The sequence below is a fragment of the Postia placenta genome (assembly GCF_002117355.1).
Source record: "Postia placenta MAD-698-R-SB12 unplaced genomic scaffold POSPLAscaffold_8, whole genome shotgun sequence".
Taxonomy (NCBI): Eukaryota; Fungi; Basidiomycota; class Agaricomycetes; order Polyporales; family Adustoporiaceae; genus Rhodonia; species Rhodonia placenta.
Window position 1 is genome coordinate 861,907 of NW_020169839.1, and position 17,485 is coordinate 879,391.

The 17,485-nt window shown below is 53.8% G+C and overlaps 6 protein-coding genes across 6 annotated transcripts; 3 read left to right on the forward strand and 3 right to left on the reverse strand.

The window, feature by feature from the left end:
* Window positions 1-1,092: 1,092 nt before the first annotated feature.
* Window positions 1,093-5,917, forward strand: POSPLADRAFT_1144703 (hypothetical protein; the record flags this gene model as incomplete). Its single annotated transcript, XM_024485727.1, has 15 exons — window positions 1,093-1,205; window positions 2,340-2,529; window positions 2,579-2,944; window positions 2,987-3,100; window positions 3,359-3,907; window positions 3,959-4,074; window positions 4,125-4,286; window positions 4,648-4,809; window positions 4,860-4,894; window positions 4,945-4,960; window positions 5,013-5,170; window positions 5,222-5,268; window positions 5,327-5,381; window positions 5,435-5,490; window positions 5,558-5,917. 15 exons carry the CDS (start codon window positions 1,093-1,095, stop codon window positions 5,915-5,917), a joined length of 2,499 nt encoding a protein of 832 aa, XP_024338333.1.
* A 112-nt stretch (window positions 5,918-6,029) lies between these two features.
* On the reverse strand, window positions 6,030-6,656 carry POSPLADRAFT_1040107 (hypothetical protein). Its single transcript, XM_024477674.1, has one exon. The coding sequence runs from the start codon at window positions 6,601-6,603 to the stop codon at window positions 6,298-6,300; it is 306 nt and encodes a 101-aa protein (XP_024338334.1). The 5' UTR covers window positions 6,604-6,656; the 3' UTR covers window positions 6,030-6,297.
* Window positions 6,657-6,676: 20 nt separating this feature from the next.
* Window positions 6,677-9,030, reverse strand: POSPLADRAFT_1181646 (hypothetical protein; the record flags this gene model as incomplete). Its single annotated transcript, XM_024488857.1, has 5 exons — window positions 6,677-7,152; window positions 7,207-7,479; window positions 7,613-8,143; window positions 8,195-8,755; window positions 8,805-9,030. 5 exons carry the CDS (start codon window positions 9,028-9,030, stop codon window positions 6,677-6,679), a joined length of 2,067 nt encoding a protein of 688 aa, XP_024338335.1.
* A 1,750-nt stretch (window positions 9,031-10,780) lies between these two features.
* On the reverse strand, window positions 10,781-11,433 carry POSPLADRAFT_1107622 (hypothetical protein; the record flags this gene model as incomplete). The annotated part of the gene is made up of 3 exons (XM_024483311.1): window positions 10,781-10,918; window positions 10,984-11,192; window positions 11,274-11,433. Coding segments are annotated over 3 exons (507 nt in total), but the record flags the coding sequence as incomplete, so codon positions are not given.
* Window positions 11,434-11,623: 190 nt separating this feature from the next.
* Window positions 11,624-12,861, forward strand: POSPLADRAFT_1057320 (hypothetical protein; the record flags this gene model as incomplete). Its single annotated transcript, XM_024480900.1, has 4 exons — window positions 11,624-11,947; window positions 12,018-12,153; window positions 12,202-12,658; window positions 12,708-12,861. 4 exons carry the CDS (start codon window positions 11,624-11,626, stop codon window positions 12,859-12,861), a joined length of 1,071 nt encoding a protein of 356 aa, XP_024338337.1.
* Window positions 12,862-15,381: 2,520 nt separating this feature from the next.
* POSPLADRAFT_1046873 (hypothetical protein) lies at window positions 15,382-16,582 on the forward strand (the record flags this gene model as incomplete). The annotated part of the gene is made up of 2 exons (XM_024479144.1): window positions 15,382-16,076; window positions 16,471-16,582. The coding sequence occupies 2 exons, from the start codon at window positions 15,382-15,384 to the stop codon at window positions 16,580-16,582; spliced, it is 807 nt and encodes a 268-aa protein (XP_024338338.1).
* Between the last annotated feature and the right edge of the window lie 903 nt (window positions 16,583-17,485).

The window sequence follows — 17,485 nt, forward strand, 5'->3', positions numbered from 1 at the left end:
TTCTGGTACGCAGGCGCCCGAAGAGTCCCAAAGAGGCATCGGATCAATGACTTTACTTGGCTGCCTCTCTCTGTCATTGAGAGATCTATTCGACTTCACCGCAAGGATGCAAAAGAGGGTTGGACATATTTGCAGGATGAAGTTGAGTTGTATGAGCTTCTCGACTTCTCATCTTCAATGCAGAAGATAGTATTGACTGAGTGCTGAGTCTCTGCCAATAGGATATACATGTATTTTCATTTACATATCTTGCTAACATCACATCCTGTTGTGTACATTATTTTGTGGCCAAATCTCCCTCCATTCCCGCATCGCCTCTAATGTCAGGTGTGACTGAATGGTCGTGGGAATAGTCGCCGCCGTGGGAACAGTCGTCGTCGTTTGTAGTCGTTTCGACTGACATCATGCGACTAAACGACAGTCGCACGATCATTCGACGACTCGCACAACACTGTTGTGCACCCGAAAATCGACATCGTCAGAGGTGTGGATGATAAGGTCAAACTGGTCAAAGTCTGGGAATGGTGCAACTTGGGCCATGTTAGGAAGATATAAGAGATCCCTTCGGACGGTGAAGCTTGAATATATGAGGTGCTCGCACGAAAGAAAGACTGGGTTTAGGAGTGTGAATATGTGATGCAAGTAGGCGAGAGACGAACGTACCAATGCGAAGCGTGGACCGTAGCAAGAACGGGGCATACGACGACGCGTTGTGCGTATACGACTTGGAATTGTTTATACATGGTACGGCAGAGTTGAACAACGCGCTGGGGATGTAAGCAAGTAAGCAAGTAAGCAAGTAGGCAAGTAAGCCAGCCAGCAAGTCTAGGAGATCTAGAATAGGTTAGGGCTATGGTCACGTGCTCTGGTGGCTGTCTCCTCACCCGAGCGGGGGCCAAGCCAGCTTGCTGCTGTTCTCGGCTAGGATCCCAGAGTTATCCTAATCATCCGGAACTTGTCCCCATGCGGGTCACCAGCTAACAAACTCGTGCGGCGGACTATCGCTCAGTAAAAGCGCTTTCTCTCGGCCAACCACGTCGGTGGGTCCGACACAAAACTCGCTGGATCGTCGTTGGAGCGCCTTTCGGCCGCATGCCTTCGCTGTCTTCTCGCCGCCTCACACGCAAGTGGTCGGACTGGTTCTCGGAGACTGGCGCATACATCCAAGACCATCTCAACTTTTACCGCGTCCACATTCTGGTATTGTGAGTGATTTTCGCCTATGGTTACCGGGTGTGGTCCCTGCTTTTGCGGCGTTTCTGATTTCCAAGGCGCCGTCCAATTGGGATGTCAGGCTGCTGGCGATGGCGGTCCGACTCAGGCCCAGAGTTCTGACGGCCCAGCGCCGTCTCGTCGATTTAGAGTTTTGAAGACGCGTGTATGCACAGCGGCACCGGAGTCGCGAGGCTGTGTTTCTCTGCCTTCATTTGCAACGGTGTAATCGCCATAGTTGTCATGGCAATGCCACGCCGCCCTTTCCCGTCGGGTGCTGGCTGATAGGCACTGGCAGAGAGGGAGCGAGGCGGAAGCATTCGTGGAAGCCCTTCCGCGCATGACAAATCTCTGAATATTCGTTGATATGGCGTAAGCGACAGAGGCTCAGGACGAATCCTGCCTCGTCTCACTCAAGTTGCATAGTCTATATCCACACCCAATCTACTTATTGGTACAATGTGCAGCCGCCGGCGTGGCAGCACTTTCGAACGCCTGCCACACATACTTGTCATCCCCCCAAACGGGGTGGCAGCATGCCCGCACGCGGCGTAAACCTAATGCTCTTCCTAATACGCCGCCAGCTCGCTCTCCTGTCCTAAGTTTTTCGCACCCAGCTCGTAGCATATGATCGCCATTGCGCCGGCGAAGCAGTGCAAAAACGCTGTCGATGTCCTGTCGCAGGTAGGCGGTGCTATTGCCCATCTGTCTATCTGGCCAGATTGCCTATTGGCAATGCACAAAATCTCTATAGGTCCTGCAGCCTTTGTCGACTTTTGGAGTGGCTCAGCATTAGGTGGTCCTCGACTTCGGCACAGCACAGAGCGGTTCTTCCGCAAAGAAATGCTTTGTAAACAGTATGCATATTCACAGTCCCTACGGTGAACTCAGATATCGACTATGGCTCACCGCATTCAGTTGCTATCAGATTAAACAAAGTTACGTAAGCGTAACAGAGTTTATGTACCTGTCGATATGAGCATATCTGTGCTGTGAGGAGTTTATTGTGGCCGGCATAAGCACTGCGGGACGGACAGCCGAACAGTAATTCATTATGTCCCTAATGCTGTGTTTGTTCTCAGTTTGGCCCTTTCGCTGTGAACAAATGACTAACCTCTGAGTTTCAGCACGTTCACGCCTCTCATATTTTCGGGTATCCAGTATGGAGCCAATGGCAAATATCCAGTCGCGTACATCGACTGCCTATTCAACTGCGTCAGCGCTATGTCCGTGTGCGGGCTAGCCTCAATCGACCTCAGCAGGATGACAGCATTCCAGCAAGCGCTCCTGTTCATCCAAATGTGTCTAGGCAACCCGGTATGTCTGCACCTCATTCGAATGCCGCCGGCTTACAAGCCTCCTGCAGGTCCTTGTCTCCTGGGTCATGGTGTATATTCGACGGTCGTTCTTCGCAAAGAAGTTTCAGCACATCATGGAAGCGAACATTGCGCGCGAGATGTCCGAGAAGACGCAGAGTTCAGTAAAAGTGCGGATGCTCCCCTGGTGGCGTCGCGCCATCCGCCGGTTCCTTCCTCGGTCTCGCGATGTTTCGCGCACGTCGAGCGAGAATGGCGAGCGCTCTTCGTACGAGCACCGTGGGTCGTCGTTTGCGCGCGTGCGTCCAGAGATGATCCGTCGCATGGACGATGCGCCGCGGCTGGTCAACCCTAGCGGGTGGATCAGCGAGGGCCGCTCGGAGCCGCTCACGATCGATCCGACAGGAAACAATGACGTCGGTCGCTACCTAGCTTTCGCGGACATAGACAACGACGAGTTAGTGAGATCTGCGATACCTGTACAATCACCCGCTGGGCCCGCACAGGGGTTAGCGCTTGATGCCGAACGCAGCTCCGAGTCGGAAGATATAGATGATGAGGACGACACGTCAGTCAATGACGGTTCGGCAGATGGTCATTCCAATGCCTCGAGTCCCAAGTGGGTCCATGTGTGTCTGCCCTGATTGGAGCTCAGCTCACGAGTTCAGTAGGCCGCGTCGGATATTCTCAGATCCTGCCCTGCAGATACCGCTGACAGATTCGCCAATCTCAGGTTGGTGTCGGTCGGGTGCTCCGAACTAGCCGTCTCTGACATCTTGACAGAGATGAACGAGTTGCCGCGATCGCTGTCCATCAACATCGCTTCGCAGAACCGAAGTCCGATCATGCCCCGCACGCAGACGGTCGAATTCGCGCAGACGCCGTTACCTCTACGCGAGGCTCGTTCCCTTGATCGCGCGCAGAGACAGCACCTCGAATCAATCACGCAAGGGCGAAGCTATACAGGCAACTTCTCCTCCCACTCAGGTCGACGAGGATCCATGCGCGGACCCACCCTCTCGTTGCAGCAGAGCATGAACTCACAGCACTCAGGGCGCCGGTCAAGCATGCACGTCCCTGCTATGCACAGCGGCTTCGGAGGTTTCCCGATGCCACACCAGATCGCATCCCGTCTCTTCAGCCGCCTCTTTCCGAAGCTGGAGCACAAGTTGACGCGCACGCTCACGCTCCCTCGGACGCGGACCATCGCATCGCAGCACGGGTCGCTTGCACCAGGCGCGCGTGCCGTGTCATACATCAGCTTTGAGGCGACCGTCGGGCGAAATTCGCGCTTCCGGGCGCTCACTCGTGATCAACAGGAAGAACTCGGCGGCGTGGAATTCAGGGCGCTCAGTGCGCTGTTGTGGATTGTCGGCGGTGTAAGGCATCCTCCCACATTCCGGATCGCTTGATAACTGACTCTTATGTAGTATCACATACTCACACAGTTGTTAGGCTTTATGGTCATCTCCTCCTACATGTCAATATCGCGATGGAGCGACGACTTCAAAATACCCCAACTCTACAGGGACATCTCGCCGGTGTGGTAGGTACCCTATTCTGGTACTGTTACTATCTTTTCAACAGCCTGTCCAGGTTTTCTGCGTTCCAGGCAGTCTCCGCGTATACGAATGCGGGCATGTCTCTGGAGGACGAGTCCATGGTCCCCTTCCAACGAGCATACCCCACGATTCTAGCCATGATTTTCCTAATATTAGCTGGCAACACAGCATTCGTAGGTCTCCAGTTCCTTCTCCAGTTGTTCATTACTGACACTTACTGGTAGCCTATTTTGTGAGTCTTCTGCTGGTAGTCGCTACTTGTAAGCTAATACCCGTCCTTGCACATGTGTGCAGTCTACGCCTTACGATGTGAGTGCTAGTCTCGTCACATGCGTCAGTCAAGTGCTGACCGTTTAATGTAGTTGGCTGATAGCGAAAGTTGTGCCACGGCGTTCTCGGGTGAACGAGACACTCCATTTTCTACTAGATCATCCTCGCCGATGTTTCATCTATCTCTTTCCGTCGCATCAAACGTGGTTTCTGCTGACCGTCTTAATTACTCTCAAGTACGTTTATCTCGTTCGACCACCGCTCTAGATACTCATTGGGGAGTGCAGCGCCACAGATTGGTTCTTCTTCCTCGTGCTTGACCTTGGAAACTCAGCAGTGACATCAATACCCATCGGTGTCCGCATCATCGACGGCTTGCTCCAAGCTGTAGCCGTAAGAGCAGCGGGTTTTAGTGTTGTCACTCTTTCAGACCTTGTACCAGCAGTCAAGTTAGTACAAAGAACCGTGTCATAAGTGGAGGATACTGATACTCGTGCAGGGTGTTGTACGTCATTATGATGTACGTTAGCGTCTGTAAGTGTCCAGTTGCTGTCGTTCCAAAGCGATATTGACCATTATATCAGATCCGGTTGCAATGAGGTGTGCTGCCTTCTCTAATCATTGCTCAACATCTAATGGTTGTCGCTTGAAGCGTACGTTCTACCAATGTCTACGAAGAAAAGTCACTCGGGGTCTTTGAGGACGAGGACGAGTCGATTGACGTCGATGAAACCTTCACCCCGAGTGGCAACCGAATGACCGTCTGGAGCCGATACCTTGGCCAGCATATGCGCAAACAGCTCTCTTTCGGTAAGTGACTCAGTCAATGCATCTCAGCGCTAGCCAACTCCTACATCCTAGACATGTGGTGGTTAGGCACCGCGCTGTTCTTGATATGCATCATCGAGGTGGGTTATGCCTAAGTCGTATCGGCCCCCACGCACGCTGAACACCTGTGACGCTCAGAAAGACAAGCTTCAGGACGACGCCAACGCCACGTGGTTCAACATCTTCAGAATCTGTAAGCCTGCGAGCTTGGTCAGTCAACCGCGCTTCTCTCACGCCCTGTCATAGTGTTCGAGACGGTGTCAGCATACGGGGGTGTCGGCCTGAGTCTCGGGGTGCCGTATGTGAGTAATACGCTGCCCAGAATAGTCGAGTATGTGTGGGATGCTGACGCACATCACGCTTGCACAGGACAACTACTCTTTCTGCGGTGCTTTCAATCCGCTCTCCAAGCTCATCATCTGTGCAGTCATGCTGCGGGGAAGACATCGCGGCCTGCCCGTCGCCATCGACAGGGCGGTCATGCTGCCTATGGAGTATCATCCGGATTTTCAGAGGTCCAACATAGACGGCCAAGAGGACCGTTTCGATTATCATCCAGCATCCCCCAATGGCAACGCTCGCTCGGACGCCGTGTCCGAGAAGTCGCCGCGGTCGTATCGGCGAAATACACCGATGTCGGCTGGCCAAGAACACGCGCGCGGTGGCACACTATCGCCCCGTGAGGCTAATCCACAAATCGCCAGACTTCAGGACGAAGAGGCATTGTAGAGCCCTGGGTCCACGTTGTTGTGCATGTTGCTGACGGATGGACGGACGGACGGGTTCACCTACTGTTTATTGCTTTGGAAATAACTTGCATTTGCATACTCATAACATTATTGGCACCCATCATCATTCTTAGTTTATCTGTACCGCTACATTCAATTTAGTACGCATCCCACCACCCTGTCCGTCCTCTACAACTTCTACTAGTTCTATATGTAGCAGCTCAATTACACTATTTGTGTCCGTTGACGTATCTGTCGGTCTAGTAAGCATTTTTCATACCGAGGGTAACATACGGATATAGAGGAGATGGGCTACAAAGCGTCAAGACGGCAGGAAAGAGAAAGGTCCGTTACTGAATATAATAGTTAAAGGCAGAGGGACTACGCCGTGCTAGGGGCGACCTCCTCATACGCAGGAGGTGCTTCGCCGAATTCGCTTTCTTGCCCAGCAACGAGGCGTTCGAACTGCGTACCACGTTCGAAGATGGAATTTTGGCGGGAAAGAGGCGGCGGAGTGAGATGATGATAATTGTTGCTGTGCTCGGGTATCGTTGCAGATGCAGGCGGTGGTTCCGTTGACGGATGGAGTGCGGTGAACGACGATTGTGCAGAACGGTCAGCAGGCCGTTGTGCAACGCTTCCATTGGGAGCAATGTAATTGCAACCAGCATGATAGGGGCTCGGCATTTCCAACGCGCGAGAGTAAGGTGGTAGGGATAAGTACTCCTGGTTACACAGGCACTGCAAGGCAGAACACCAGTCAGTGCGTTCGGAGTGACAATGAAGAAGAAAAAAGAAGAGAACGCACAGATAGAATATGTATCGGCGTCTGCACCACGATGTCGAAGAGCTTCCGCTTTCCCGTGTGCGGATCGACAACCTGGTCGTCTCCGCGCTCCACTCGAAACACAATTTTGAGTGTATGCGTGACGAAAATGTTGCTCCGCTTGTTGCGATTTGTGAAATGCAGCTGCGTGCACAAGTCCGGGAGCTGGATGTCCTTCCGGATGCGCCAAGGACCCGGTCCCATCAAGCTCGAGGCGTACTCGCCCACGTCCTCGTCAGGCGGAAGCGTCTCCGCAAAGGGCGACTGCATGAACGCCTGCATCTCGTCGGGATTGTAAGGGAGGATAGGCGGACCATCTTTTTGTGTATGTCGAAGGGCGAGAAGGGGAAGTCGCGTAATAGGATCCGTTCGCGCTATGCGTTTGAAGTCTGTCCAATAGTCTACTCGTTCTGCCGTCCCAAGAGTCAGACGATGCAACAATGAGAAGGTAATCGACGCCTCACCTTCTAGCAAAACCGACACACGATACACCTTCAGTTTTGTCCACGGCATGAAAGTGATACTGATAGGCATAATACCGCCGATAGGGAAGCTACGGCCAGATACTGTGATAAGATACTGCATCTGCGTATCCCACTGCCGCTCAACAATGATGCTGTCAGTCTCTTCGATGTCATCCTCCGAGGGACATGCGACGACGGTTATCTCTTGCGATGCGGACAGCTTCGTTGTGAACGCTCCTGGCCGGTGCGCGTATGCCTTGAGCTTCCATATCACTGAGCCGAAGTCACAGCGCAGGGTTGGCGGGTAAGTAGCCGGAATGGCAAACGATATGGGATAGGTATATACGCCTGTGAAGCCAAGCCTAATGTAAGGTCAATGACGTGCATACGGTAAATGCAAGCGTACCCTTTCTGAATTCCTTCCATCCGTCCCCGTATTCCTTATCGTCGTCGAGGTCCAGCCCGACAAGCTCGCTGACTCGCCCTAATGTGGATCGCTCCCTACGATTCCCCTCCTCCTCTTCCTCCTCGGCGGCATCCATCCGCTCTCTCGGCCGGCCTCGCGGTGGGGTGTCATCACCCGGCTTTCGGTCAACTGCTGCCGATCGCGAACGCGAGCGCATGCGATCCATGACCACGTCCAGCAGGGCATTGGATACATTCGCAAGGCTGAACCGCTTGTGCTTTCTCCCGCGTCCATCGTCGACCTCGCGATGGTCTGATGACCGTGAGGGTTCCCGCTGGCGGAGGGTCGCCAAGCGAGAGGATGAACGGCCAGGCAACGGGCTCGAGCTGCTTCCCGCAATGAACTCCGGCGGACGGTCCTCATCAAAGCTCTGTCGCGCCGAGTATGGCTGCGGACTGTCAAGCCGCAGACTCGACGAAGACGAGCGGTGCATGTGCAACATGGGCCTGACGTGATGTACGGATGTGAGGCCTGTAAGATATCAGTCGTCCGCACATCGCCGTAGTTGTTATCTGAACGCACTGCTTCGTTCGGTGTCTGGCGCCGATGAACGGCCGAACTCGTTTATGTCCGTCGCAGACTCCTGTATCGGCGACTCTTCCACGGTATGCATGCGGTGGGACACGGACGCGGTCGGACTGAGGGTGCTAGGCGTCATCGAGTATTGCGGCGCCGCGTCTTCAGAGTAGGATGGGGAATGCGGGACCGCACTGTTGAGGGAGAGGGGATGCACCCGACCGTTGTCGCGGTGAAGCACATAATCACGCTGAAAGGTCGACTGGTCCACGCTTTGATGCCGCCGAGAGCCCCTATTGAATACGGCGGGAGGAGGTGCGGGATCACGACCTCGGCGCTCAGTGGGTATCGGGCTATGAATAGAGCCGTGGCGCTCCTGAACATGATGGTCCTCGCTCGACTCCTCCGAACGCTCGTCCTCGTCGTGATCGAGCGACAGTCCAGGGCCCACTGAGAGGGTGCGGCGGTTGTTCCTGTACGGCGAGTCGGAACCTGCGCGAAAGAGGACGTACGATTGGGAATATATTTCGTGCTCCTCTGCGACTTCAATGCGACGTGCGCCGACGCCTATTATGTGCGGTGAGAGGCGCAAACGGAGAGATGCGTTGTGACGTACCCTCAGGCCATGCTGTGCTCGTCTTTCCCACCAATTCAATCTCGATGCTGGAAATCCTCGTAGGCTTTGCGAGCGTGAGCGTGAGCAAGCCGCGAAGCATGCCTGGGGGAGCGTCAGCCTGCACCGTGCGTTGTCTCCCGGTCGCATCCCCTGCACGCAGAAAGACTACAGACTCTGCCAGGCGAATGTCGAGCCCAGTCTTCTGCTGCTGCTTGGACTGCGGCATGGGCGACGAGCGGGAGGTCGAGAGTAAATTTAGCGGCTCTGTGGTGACCTCAGAGCCTCAAATAGCGAGTGAAGGCGCTCGTGCCTGGACACCGGCTAGGCCTGAGATGGAGCACGGATCAAGATCCGTGAAGATCAAAAACCTGAAAAGAGCATTCCATAAGTTTATTCACGGTAGATCTGGTGGCTACTCACGAGCAGCGGGAGCGCACGGGCGTGGCTTCGTTGCGGCTACTTTGAGGCGTACGTCGTCGATCTCCAAAGTAAGAGGCAAATGGGAACAGTCAGATTCGGCTGTGGTTTGTGGCACGTGCGTGAAACCACTAAGCGGATCTACTTCTTTTGGTAACCAGCTATAAGCATGATCGTCGACAAGCATGCGCCAAGTCTTCGGGCCTGACGCAGCAGTACTAGTCAGTCACGTCTACTTGCAAAATGAAGCACGAAAGATGTCGAAGCCTCAAGGGGTACATACCTCAGGCGCAGTCCCGGTGTAATCAATATTTTCGACGTTAAAAAAAGGCTTTGTTTCATGGGGCATGAAATCCACAGTGTAGAAATGGAGGTGGAGGGGAAAGAAGAAGAAACGGGGAATGGGGGTGTACGTCCCCGTTATATATGCGTATGCATCCTGTCGGCTTCGACCATGACAGAACTCAATTCAGATGACATCACAAGACGCAGAGGCGTCGACTTGCGATCGAGCTCACCATATCAGGTAAAAGCGCCACCGCAAAAGGCAAGAAGGCGCGTCTATGGCTTCGGCGCTCATCGCAATTCTCGCATACATCTGCTTCCCCTGGTACTACAACATGTTTTTCAGAAAATAAATGTATGACCCTGCGCAATACTCCTCGCACATCGCGCCGACGAACGACTGGACCTTGTGTAGACAACGAATCAAAGCGCGCCAACGTGTCGTACTCGAGTCATCCTGGAACGTGCGCGTGCGGAATTGCCCTGCGGAGGCGGACCAAGACATAGTCGGCCGCTTTCTTCCGCTTCGGAGTGCTCATTCTTCCTTTGACGTGTACGTGTGACATACGGCAACTCAACATGAATGTTCACATGAGGCTGCCCCGTCTTGAGTTCAAGTCGCCAGGGGTGGGCCCACACAAGCATGCCTCACCCAGGAGAACATGCAACGATCGCCTCAGCAGTTCAGCTTGAAAGATTGTGAAGACCGAATGCTGCATACTCGAGAAAGCTGCGGGTTCGCGTTTGCTCTTCAAGAGAATTTCTAGCAACTACATGTGCGCGCTGGAAGATGTATCTGATGGTAGACTTGGTGAAAAGTTTGCAATTTGCATTGTACACAGACTGATCACCAGGTGGAAAAGAAGTAGCCTTCAAGAAGATCCGGTCCGGATACCTGAAGCCCTAACGTGATGTTACATGTGCACAGCGTTCACTGGGTCAAATATCTTGAGGGCAGGCGAACGGTACGCAGAATTCACTCATTCCATCCGCGGAATGGGGTTGATTAACGACGTCTGTTCTGTCCATCGACGCGTTGAGAATAGACAAGGCGGGAAGGCAGGTCAAAGCCGCAAACACGGCGTGTACTCGAGATCCGAGTGATCCTGAGTGAAGAGGTGTGGATTAGACTGCGTAGATACACTATCGCGCAGGGATATAAGCTAGCCGCGACGCGAGCGGGGTCAGTCCTCGCTAGCATGCAATGGTCAATATACAACAATGCAGGCAAGACGTGGCATGGCGGCTCACTCGGGGGTCTCTCGTCTGAGGAAGAGATCTATCGCGGCAGAAAACGCCGCAAACGCTACACCACCGCCGAGCACAGCCTTCGGGCCCGCATTCCGCGCCAGGACCCCGCCCGCGACGAAGCCTGCCGCAACAGGGTTCACCATGTCGTTTTTCGCGCGATACTTGCAACGGGTGAGGAGCATGAGCCGGCGTCGACGCAAGAGCCCAGACGTGCCAAAACCCTCACCGACTCGATCACGCACTCGATCCCGGCAAACAGCGCGCCGACCTTGCCAAAGCCTTTCCCGCTGCGCCACATGCCGCGGCCCATCTCCTTGAAGACCTCGCTCGCCTTCTGCGTCCGGCTGAGCTCGCCGCTGGGGTGCCCGCGCAGCAGCGGGTCCTCGTACGCAAAGGACGAGCTCATGAGCGAGAAGAACGCTCCGATGCCGAATCCTGGCCGTCACAGCGCCGCGCCGACGCGAGCTTGCAAGTTTCAAAGTACGTTCATGGCGAAGAGCAAAGTAGCGGGCGTACCTCCCACCCCGGCGATGACCGTCTTTGCGGCACATGATTCCATGCCCATCGTCATGTAGTCCTGGTATTTCTTCGCCTGAAGAAAGTTCTCGCGCTCCTCTTCCGAGATGCCTGGAGGCAGTGGCTCCTTGCCTGCCGGAAAGACCGGCGCCACAAGCGGTATTGAGGGCATCATGTCGAGACGTGCGTTGGCGAACGAGTCCTCGCGGTGCAAGTTGTTACCAGCGTCTAGTCTATTTACTATCACAGCACGTGCATAAGCGCTAAATACTAAATACTTGAACGAATGATGTTGCATTCGTTCATTCTGGCCTATACTACCCCTGGGTTTGAACCTGGTATAGCTGAGTATGCTACCACCGCCTCGACACACCGAAATTCGTGCACCGCCGGATGGCGACGCGGCGATACGAGCAACCGACTCCGATGCTGCCCTCGCGCGCCTCTCCGCCGTCCAGAAACAATACCTCGCCGACCCATTCATACGGCATTTCGTTCCGCGCGCGCACCTTCAGCCACCGAGGCCCCCGCTCATCAACGTCGGAACCTACGTGCGTGCCGAGGGAATTGACAAACTCGTCGACCAGTGGCTCTCCCTGGCCGAGCAGGAGGGCACCGACTGTCAGATTGTGAGCCTCGGCGCAGGGAGTGACACGCGGTTCTGGCGGATTTCGGTGCGCAACTCATGCCCCTAGGTCGATCTCTCCTGAAGAATCAGGGCTAACAGAATGTGCATCTAGGCAGTCAGGTCCGCGGAAAGCATCGCTGAAAGCATATGTTGAGCTTGACTTTCCGGAGGTCACGATGAAGAAGGCCATGGCGATCAGGAAGAGCAAGGATCTCAGCGCTGTGCTAGGCAGCCCCGACGAGGTCAGGCTAGGTACGTGTGATCGGCGTGAGTCCGAGCTGGAGCCTGACGAACCATCAGCGAGCGGTGGAATGGCATTGCACGCGCCCACCTACCACCTGATCCCTGCAGATCTCCGAAAGCCGCCTTCAGAGATCTTCCCGCCGCTCGCAGGCTTGCTATCTCCTAGCCACCCAACCCTGCTGCTCTTCGAATGTGTGCTGGTGTATATGTCCTCTGCCGCGTCGGCCGCAGTCATCCAGTGGTTTGTCGACTACTTCTCCACACCATCCTCTAGCGATGGCGGGTGTGGCGTCCTTGGTGGTATCGTGTATGAGATGTTCGGGCTCGAAGACTCGTTCGGGCGGGTCATGAAGGCCAACCTGCAAGCGCGCAACGTCTCACTTCCTGGCGCAGAACCCTACCAGACCGCCCAATCGCTACCAAGTAGATTCTTGCAGCACGGGTTCACGATGTCGAACGCGCTCACGCTGCGGGACATCCGGCGCGCGTACGTTGATCCGGCTGAACAAGAGAGGTGCGTGGGATAACCGCTTGGCCCTGCTTCGCACTCACTTATGGTACAGAATCTCGCATCTCGAGATGCTCGACGAGATCGAAGAACTGGAGCTGGTCCTCGCGCACTACGCAATTACTTGGGGCGTCAAGCTTCCTCGGGAGTCGGCCGCGTTGCAGGCGAAATGGGCGGACTGGGGCCTGAGACCCGTGCGTACAACGTGAAGAGCCCGTCTGGCAGTCAAATGACCAAATGTATCAATATAAATATCGTGTGTATTTGTATGATGACGCGTAAGGCTCTGATCCTCTGCAGATGTTAATTGAGCTCCGTCACTTGAACACTTCCCGGTCCCCGCCGCACGCCAGTGTGCTGCGCATGAAACGTGCTTCCACACACGTCACAATAACGACATCATCTTATTGCGTTGGTAGATACTGAAACGGTTGTATGAAAGAGTCTGCCAAGAATAATCCTTCGACACAAGTAGTCCAGGAAAGAAGCACAAGCAAAAGGTAGTTTCTAGCACATCGGGGTTTGTCTGCTAATGTCACTTTCAAGCTATGGTATGAACACCGCAAGCTTCGTGTTTTGCAGCTGCAGCCGACCGATGGGTATCCTGACAAGATCCGTAAGATTTTGCTTTGCTCAACACCACGTTGGGCCTGAATGGGATTGCCTACCTTCGCCCCGGCGTGGGTCTGATCAATACGCATATTCGAAGAACAGAGGCACGACGACGGTTCCGCTTGGGCTTACAACTAAGGGAAGGCGTCATGGTGAGGCTTGGGGGCGTGATCCCTGGGTGCTCACCGGTGGTCTCATAAACGTATGTGGCTGCAGCGAGGAACACGGATTAGTCGCAGTGGGTACGAGCGGACGTGTGATTCTTACATGTCACTACGGGTATGGCGGAGGCAGCCACCCCAAGAAAAGGCCCGAAGAGCGTGCAAAATACAGCGGCGTATGTGAAGTTCATCTTGGGGTGAGTAGTGGGATGACTGACTCTCCCGTTCGTGGCTGCCTTTATACGTCCAGCGTGCGGCCGAATTCGCGAGTACGTCCGGTGCGTGACTCAGGCTTGCCGACAATACAAATGGTATGGAAGTGCTGCAGCATGCAGCTCATGGAACACTGAGTTTTGGGGAGAGTGGAGCGCTCGCAGGGAACACTATCGTAAGCGGTCTTCCCGTTACCAGACCAGTGAAGCAAACACGTCGAGTGTTACTTGGCTCGGAAGTCCAGGGAGATGCGAGCCTTCCCAGAGCTCACGCGAATATATCTCGACAAACTGGTGGACTCGGTCTGACGTTTGTGGTCGCTGGTCACCTTGTCTGGACATCGTGCGGCGCTTGATCGACCGAACTACGAATACGATCTACGATCTTTCAATGTTCCGCGGTCGACATGTCATATGCGTTTCGGCGACACAGATGACGTGCTATCTGTATAGTAATGGAAGCAGTCCTTGCCTCTCGGACGAAGTGACCTATTTATCCAAGCCCCTCAAACTCCGACGCACATCTCCGAACATCAATGTTTGCTTCCATAACATGACTCAAGGATCAATAACTAAGAGACCAATTCCGCGTGAATTTGCTCCTTTTACCGTGTGAATGTCCGGTTTCGCACGGCAAGGGGGGGAAAAGGTAGGTGAAGCCCAGTGAACACCGTGCACGGATGAAAGTCACTCGGCCCTCCTGACGGATGAAGCTCACCAGAAAGTGGCGGGTTATCATTATGCAGAACGACGAAGGTAAATGATGCAACACGTTAGAGATGGCAAGCCTTCTTGACAGAGCGCACCCTCCATGTATCAGGCAGGCCGAAATTGCAGCGAAGCTGCCGTTGCCACAAAGTAAGACACCAGCCAGCAGTCAGTATGCATGCTTCGTTCAAAAATACATATGGCAGATAAGTAGGAGTAGGGTGGCAGCGCATTGGAGTCCCTTTTCGCTTAAGTCTAGGTGACCGAGGGGCACCTGAAACTATCTGGAGATGTCGGACGACTGTTATATTGTCTGAGAACAAGATTTTGAGATCGACAAACAACGTGTGGCCGGGTTTGCTGTCAGTGCGCAGCACCGGGAAAATAAAAAGGATATATTCCGGGTTATGCCAGACCAGTGGCGCCGTGTGGCGGTGCCATTGCTCGCGCCACAGAAATACGGACGACCGACAGCCACAAAATGAATTACTCCTTCTGATATGGGAACCGAGCTGCTATGGCGTTCAGTGACCAGGAATGACACAAGGTAAGCGACAACATACAAGCAAAACCCATGATGTCAAAAAGCCCAGGACCCTGGGCGGTCATGCTCAGCGAGCGAAGGGTCCAAAAATAACCAAGCCCTGAGACCATTTCGACCGAGCAAGGCTGGGGTCTTAGGCTGGGAGTAGACGATCCTAAAGCTTGACGTTACGGGACGCTTGCCCCAGTGGCGGCATTTCAGAACTAGGTCCAACTGTGGCGCATATGTCTGCTATGAACTCCGACGAGGGTGGGGCAACGAGTGCTGTGCAATACTCGACAGCAAAAAAGGGGTATTACTGAAGGCTGTGCTTCGAACACTACTGGAGTTATGGGATTCACAATGAGGCTGTTCCCAGGCAGACGGGATGGCCCAAGCACCTCATCAAAGCGCCACCACACCTGCGAGCCTCTTACAGTATAAATAAACGCGTGTTTTCCCAAGTCGCATTATCATCTCCTTCCTACCCTCTCAATGTGCTCACTTTCCCAGATGCCAGACTTTTACAATTCTGTCCGCCGGCAGACAGAGTTCAAAAATCAGGCCCAAGTTGTCGAGTCTTTGTGTTCTCTCATGAGACACCCTCAAGAATTCAGACCAGAGGAATGGGCGTGTGTTTGTATCCAAGGCGAGGAGAAATCGAAGTCACTCGACCATCTAGCAACGTTCATATACAGGTTTGCCGAAACCAACGCCGAAATCAAAGAAATCAAGACACTGCGTATCGAGCGGGCACAGTGGAGGTACATTCCCCACTTCGTTAACCTTACGTCGATCCTTCTTGGCTACTGGAGATCCGTCACCTGTCTCGAGCTCCACGACGTAATTTTCCCAAATGTCACGGCAATGTTCGATCTTCTTCGTGCTCTGCCCGAGATGAAGCAGCTTGTCTGCCACGGCGTTGCTTTCTCCGGGTCCGAATGTGATCTGGAGAAGCTATCGAAGTATCCGCGGCTGCCACAACGTCCGTTCGAGAAGCTCCAGACGCTGAATCTGTCTTCGTTGCCCGTGAGTGACAATCTCCAGCTGTCGAGCTCTGTCGGGGACATGACGAGGATCTTCAAAGCCGGTATACGCAACTGCCAATTCGTTGTCGTCGAATATCGCCTCGCTTCTTCCACCGACTTGACAGAGAACACCGCGGGCCTTGATATCAAGAAGCTGATTCAAGACTTTGGCGAATCACTGTGCGAAGTAACCCTTGACTTAAAGGACAATAATAGCGAATATAGGACATCTGCACCGCTTATCATACGCACATAGCTGACCCCGTTGTCTGTGTATAGGGAGTAGTTGGTTGACTTGAAGCACGTGCGCCCCATCCTCGCGCCTTCGGTGTATCAGACGTACGTGCACCGTCCGCCGAGGCGACAATCGCAGCGCGGAGAATGGGGCGCAGAAGAACTAAATCCATTCGGCGAACAGCGATAAATACTTGGTGTACTCCAGGGGATACAACCGCTTGTGTACCGATAATTTTGTTGCAGATGCCATTATGATACGTTTTCCATTATTTACTAGCGATGGAAGACAGACGGGTGCTTCGATCTAGCTGCGCTAAGTCTATGAACAACTCATCAGTGTAGAGCCCGCCTCCATCGGCATAGTGGCACTGCAAGAACTCACCGTGGCTGTGGCATGTTCCGTCCATCACCGTGACCAGCGAGCTGCGACTCGGATCTGGAAGCATTAGTCCAACACGCTCTACAGTCATTCGGTCATTGATCTGTGCTTGCATTCATTATTATGCCAGTGTCAGACAACGAGACAAAGACGATGGACATTTACCATCATGTCATAAGCGGACAATAATGGCAGACTGTACAAGGACGTGAGAAGCCGGCGCTCGCTGTAACAGGGGTGAAACAAACGCGCAAGCTCACGTCGCGAGCATATGGACGCGAAAGTGCCATTTCCGGCGATATATCTGGCATTGAGCGCAGCTTGGAATCTATTGCAGCATTTCAGTACAACAGCGGCATAAGCACTACACATACATTCCTTCAATCATACATAAGGTTGAACTGCAGCTCCCTGTCAATGCCCGCGGCGGGAACTTCATGAGTACTTATCTACCTTCGCTTTATTGTGCATTCCTCTAAAGCGTGTCACCCTGGAAAGCCTATTCATCATCTTCAGGCCGACACGGGATCGCAAACGTGCAGGTCAGAATATTCACCAATTACCGCGGCCGTTCATGGCAGGTCCAGGGCAGGTTGCTTAAGCTCGATTTCGACTGCGGCGAAGTGCCCATTACTGTAGCCATATTGTTTGTGTGGAACCTCAGAGAATTATGCCTTTCCTCGCATTAGGAAGCACGATGATCCCATAAAACCGCCCGGTGTTGGTTGAGAAAGAGTCTCCAAGAGTCTCCCAGCGCTAACGTCTGAGCGGCCCTGTTTAGCGCCGATATGTTGTTGTATACACTATCTACCATCACTGAGTACGCACGCTCTCACAGTAGTCTATCAGATTGGCCGACGAGGACTCAAATACTTCGGCGGGCTCGACTACGCCAGTATCGTCGTGACGCTTGTTTCGCATATGCGGTCGATCTGATGCTGGGGCGTTCGAACCTCGACCTATCCAACCGCCG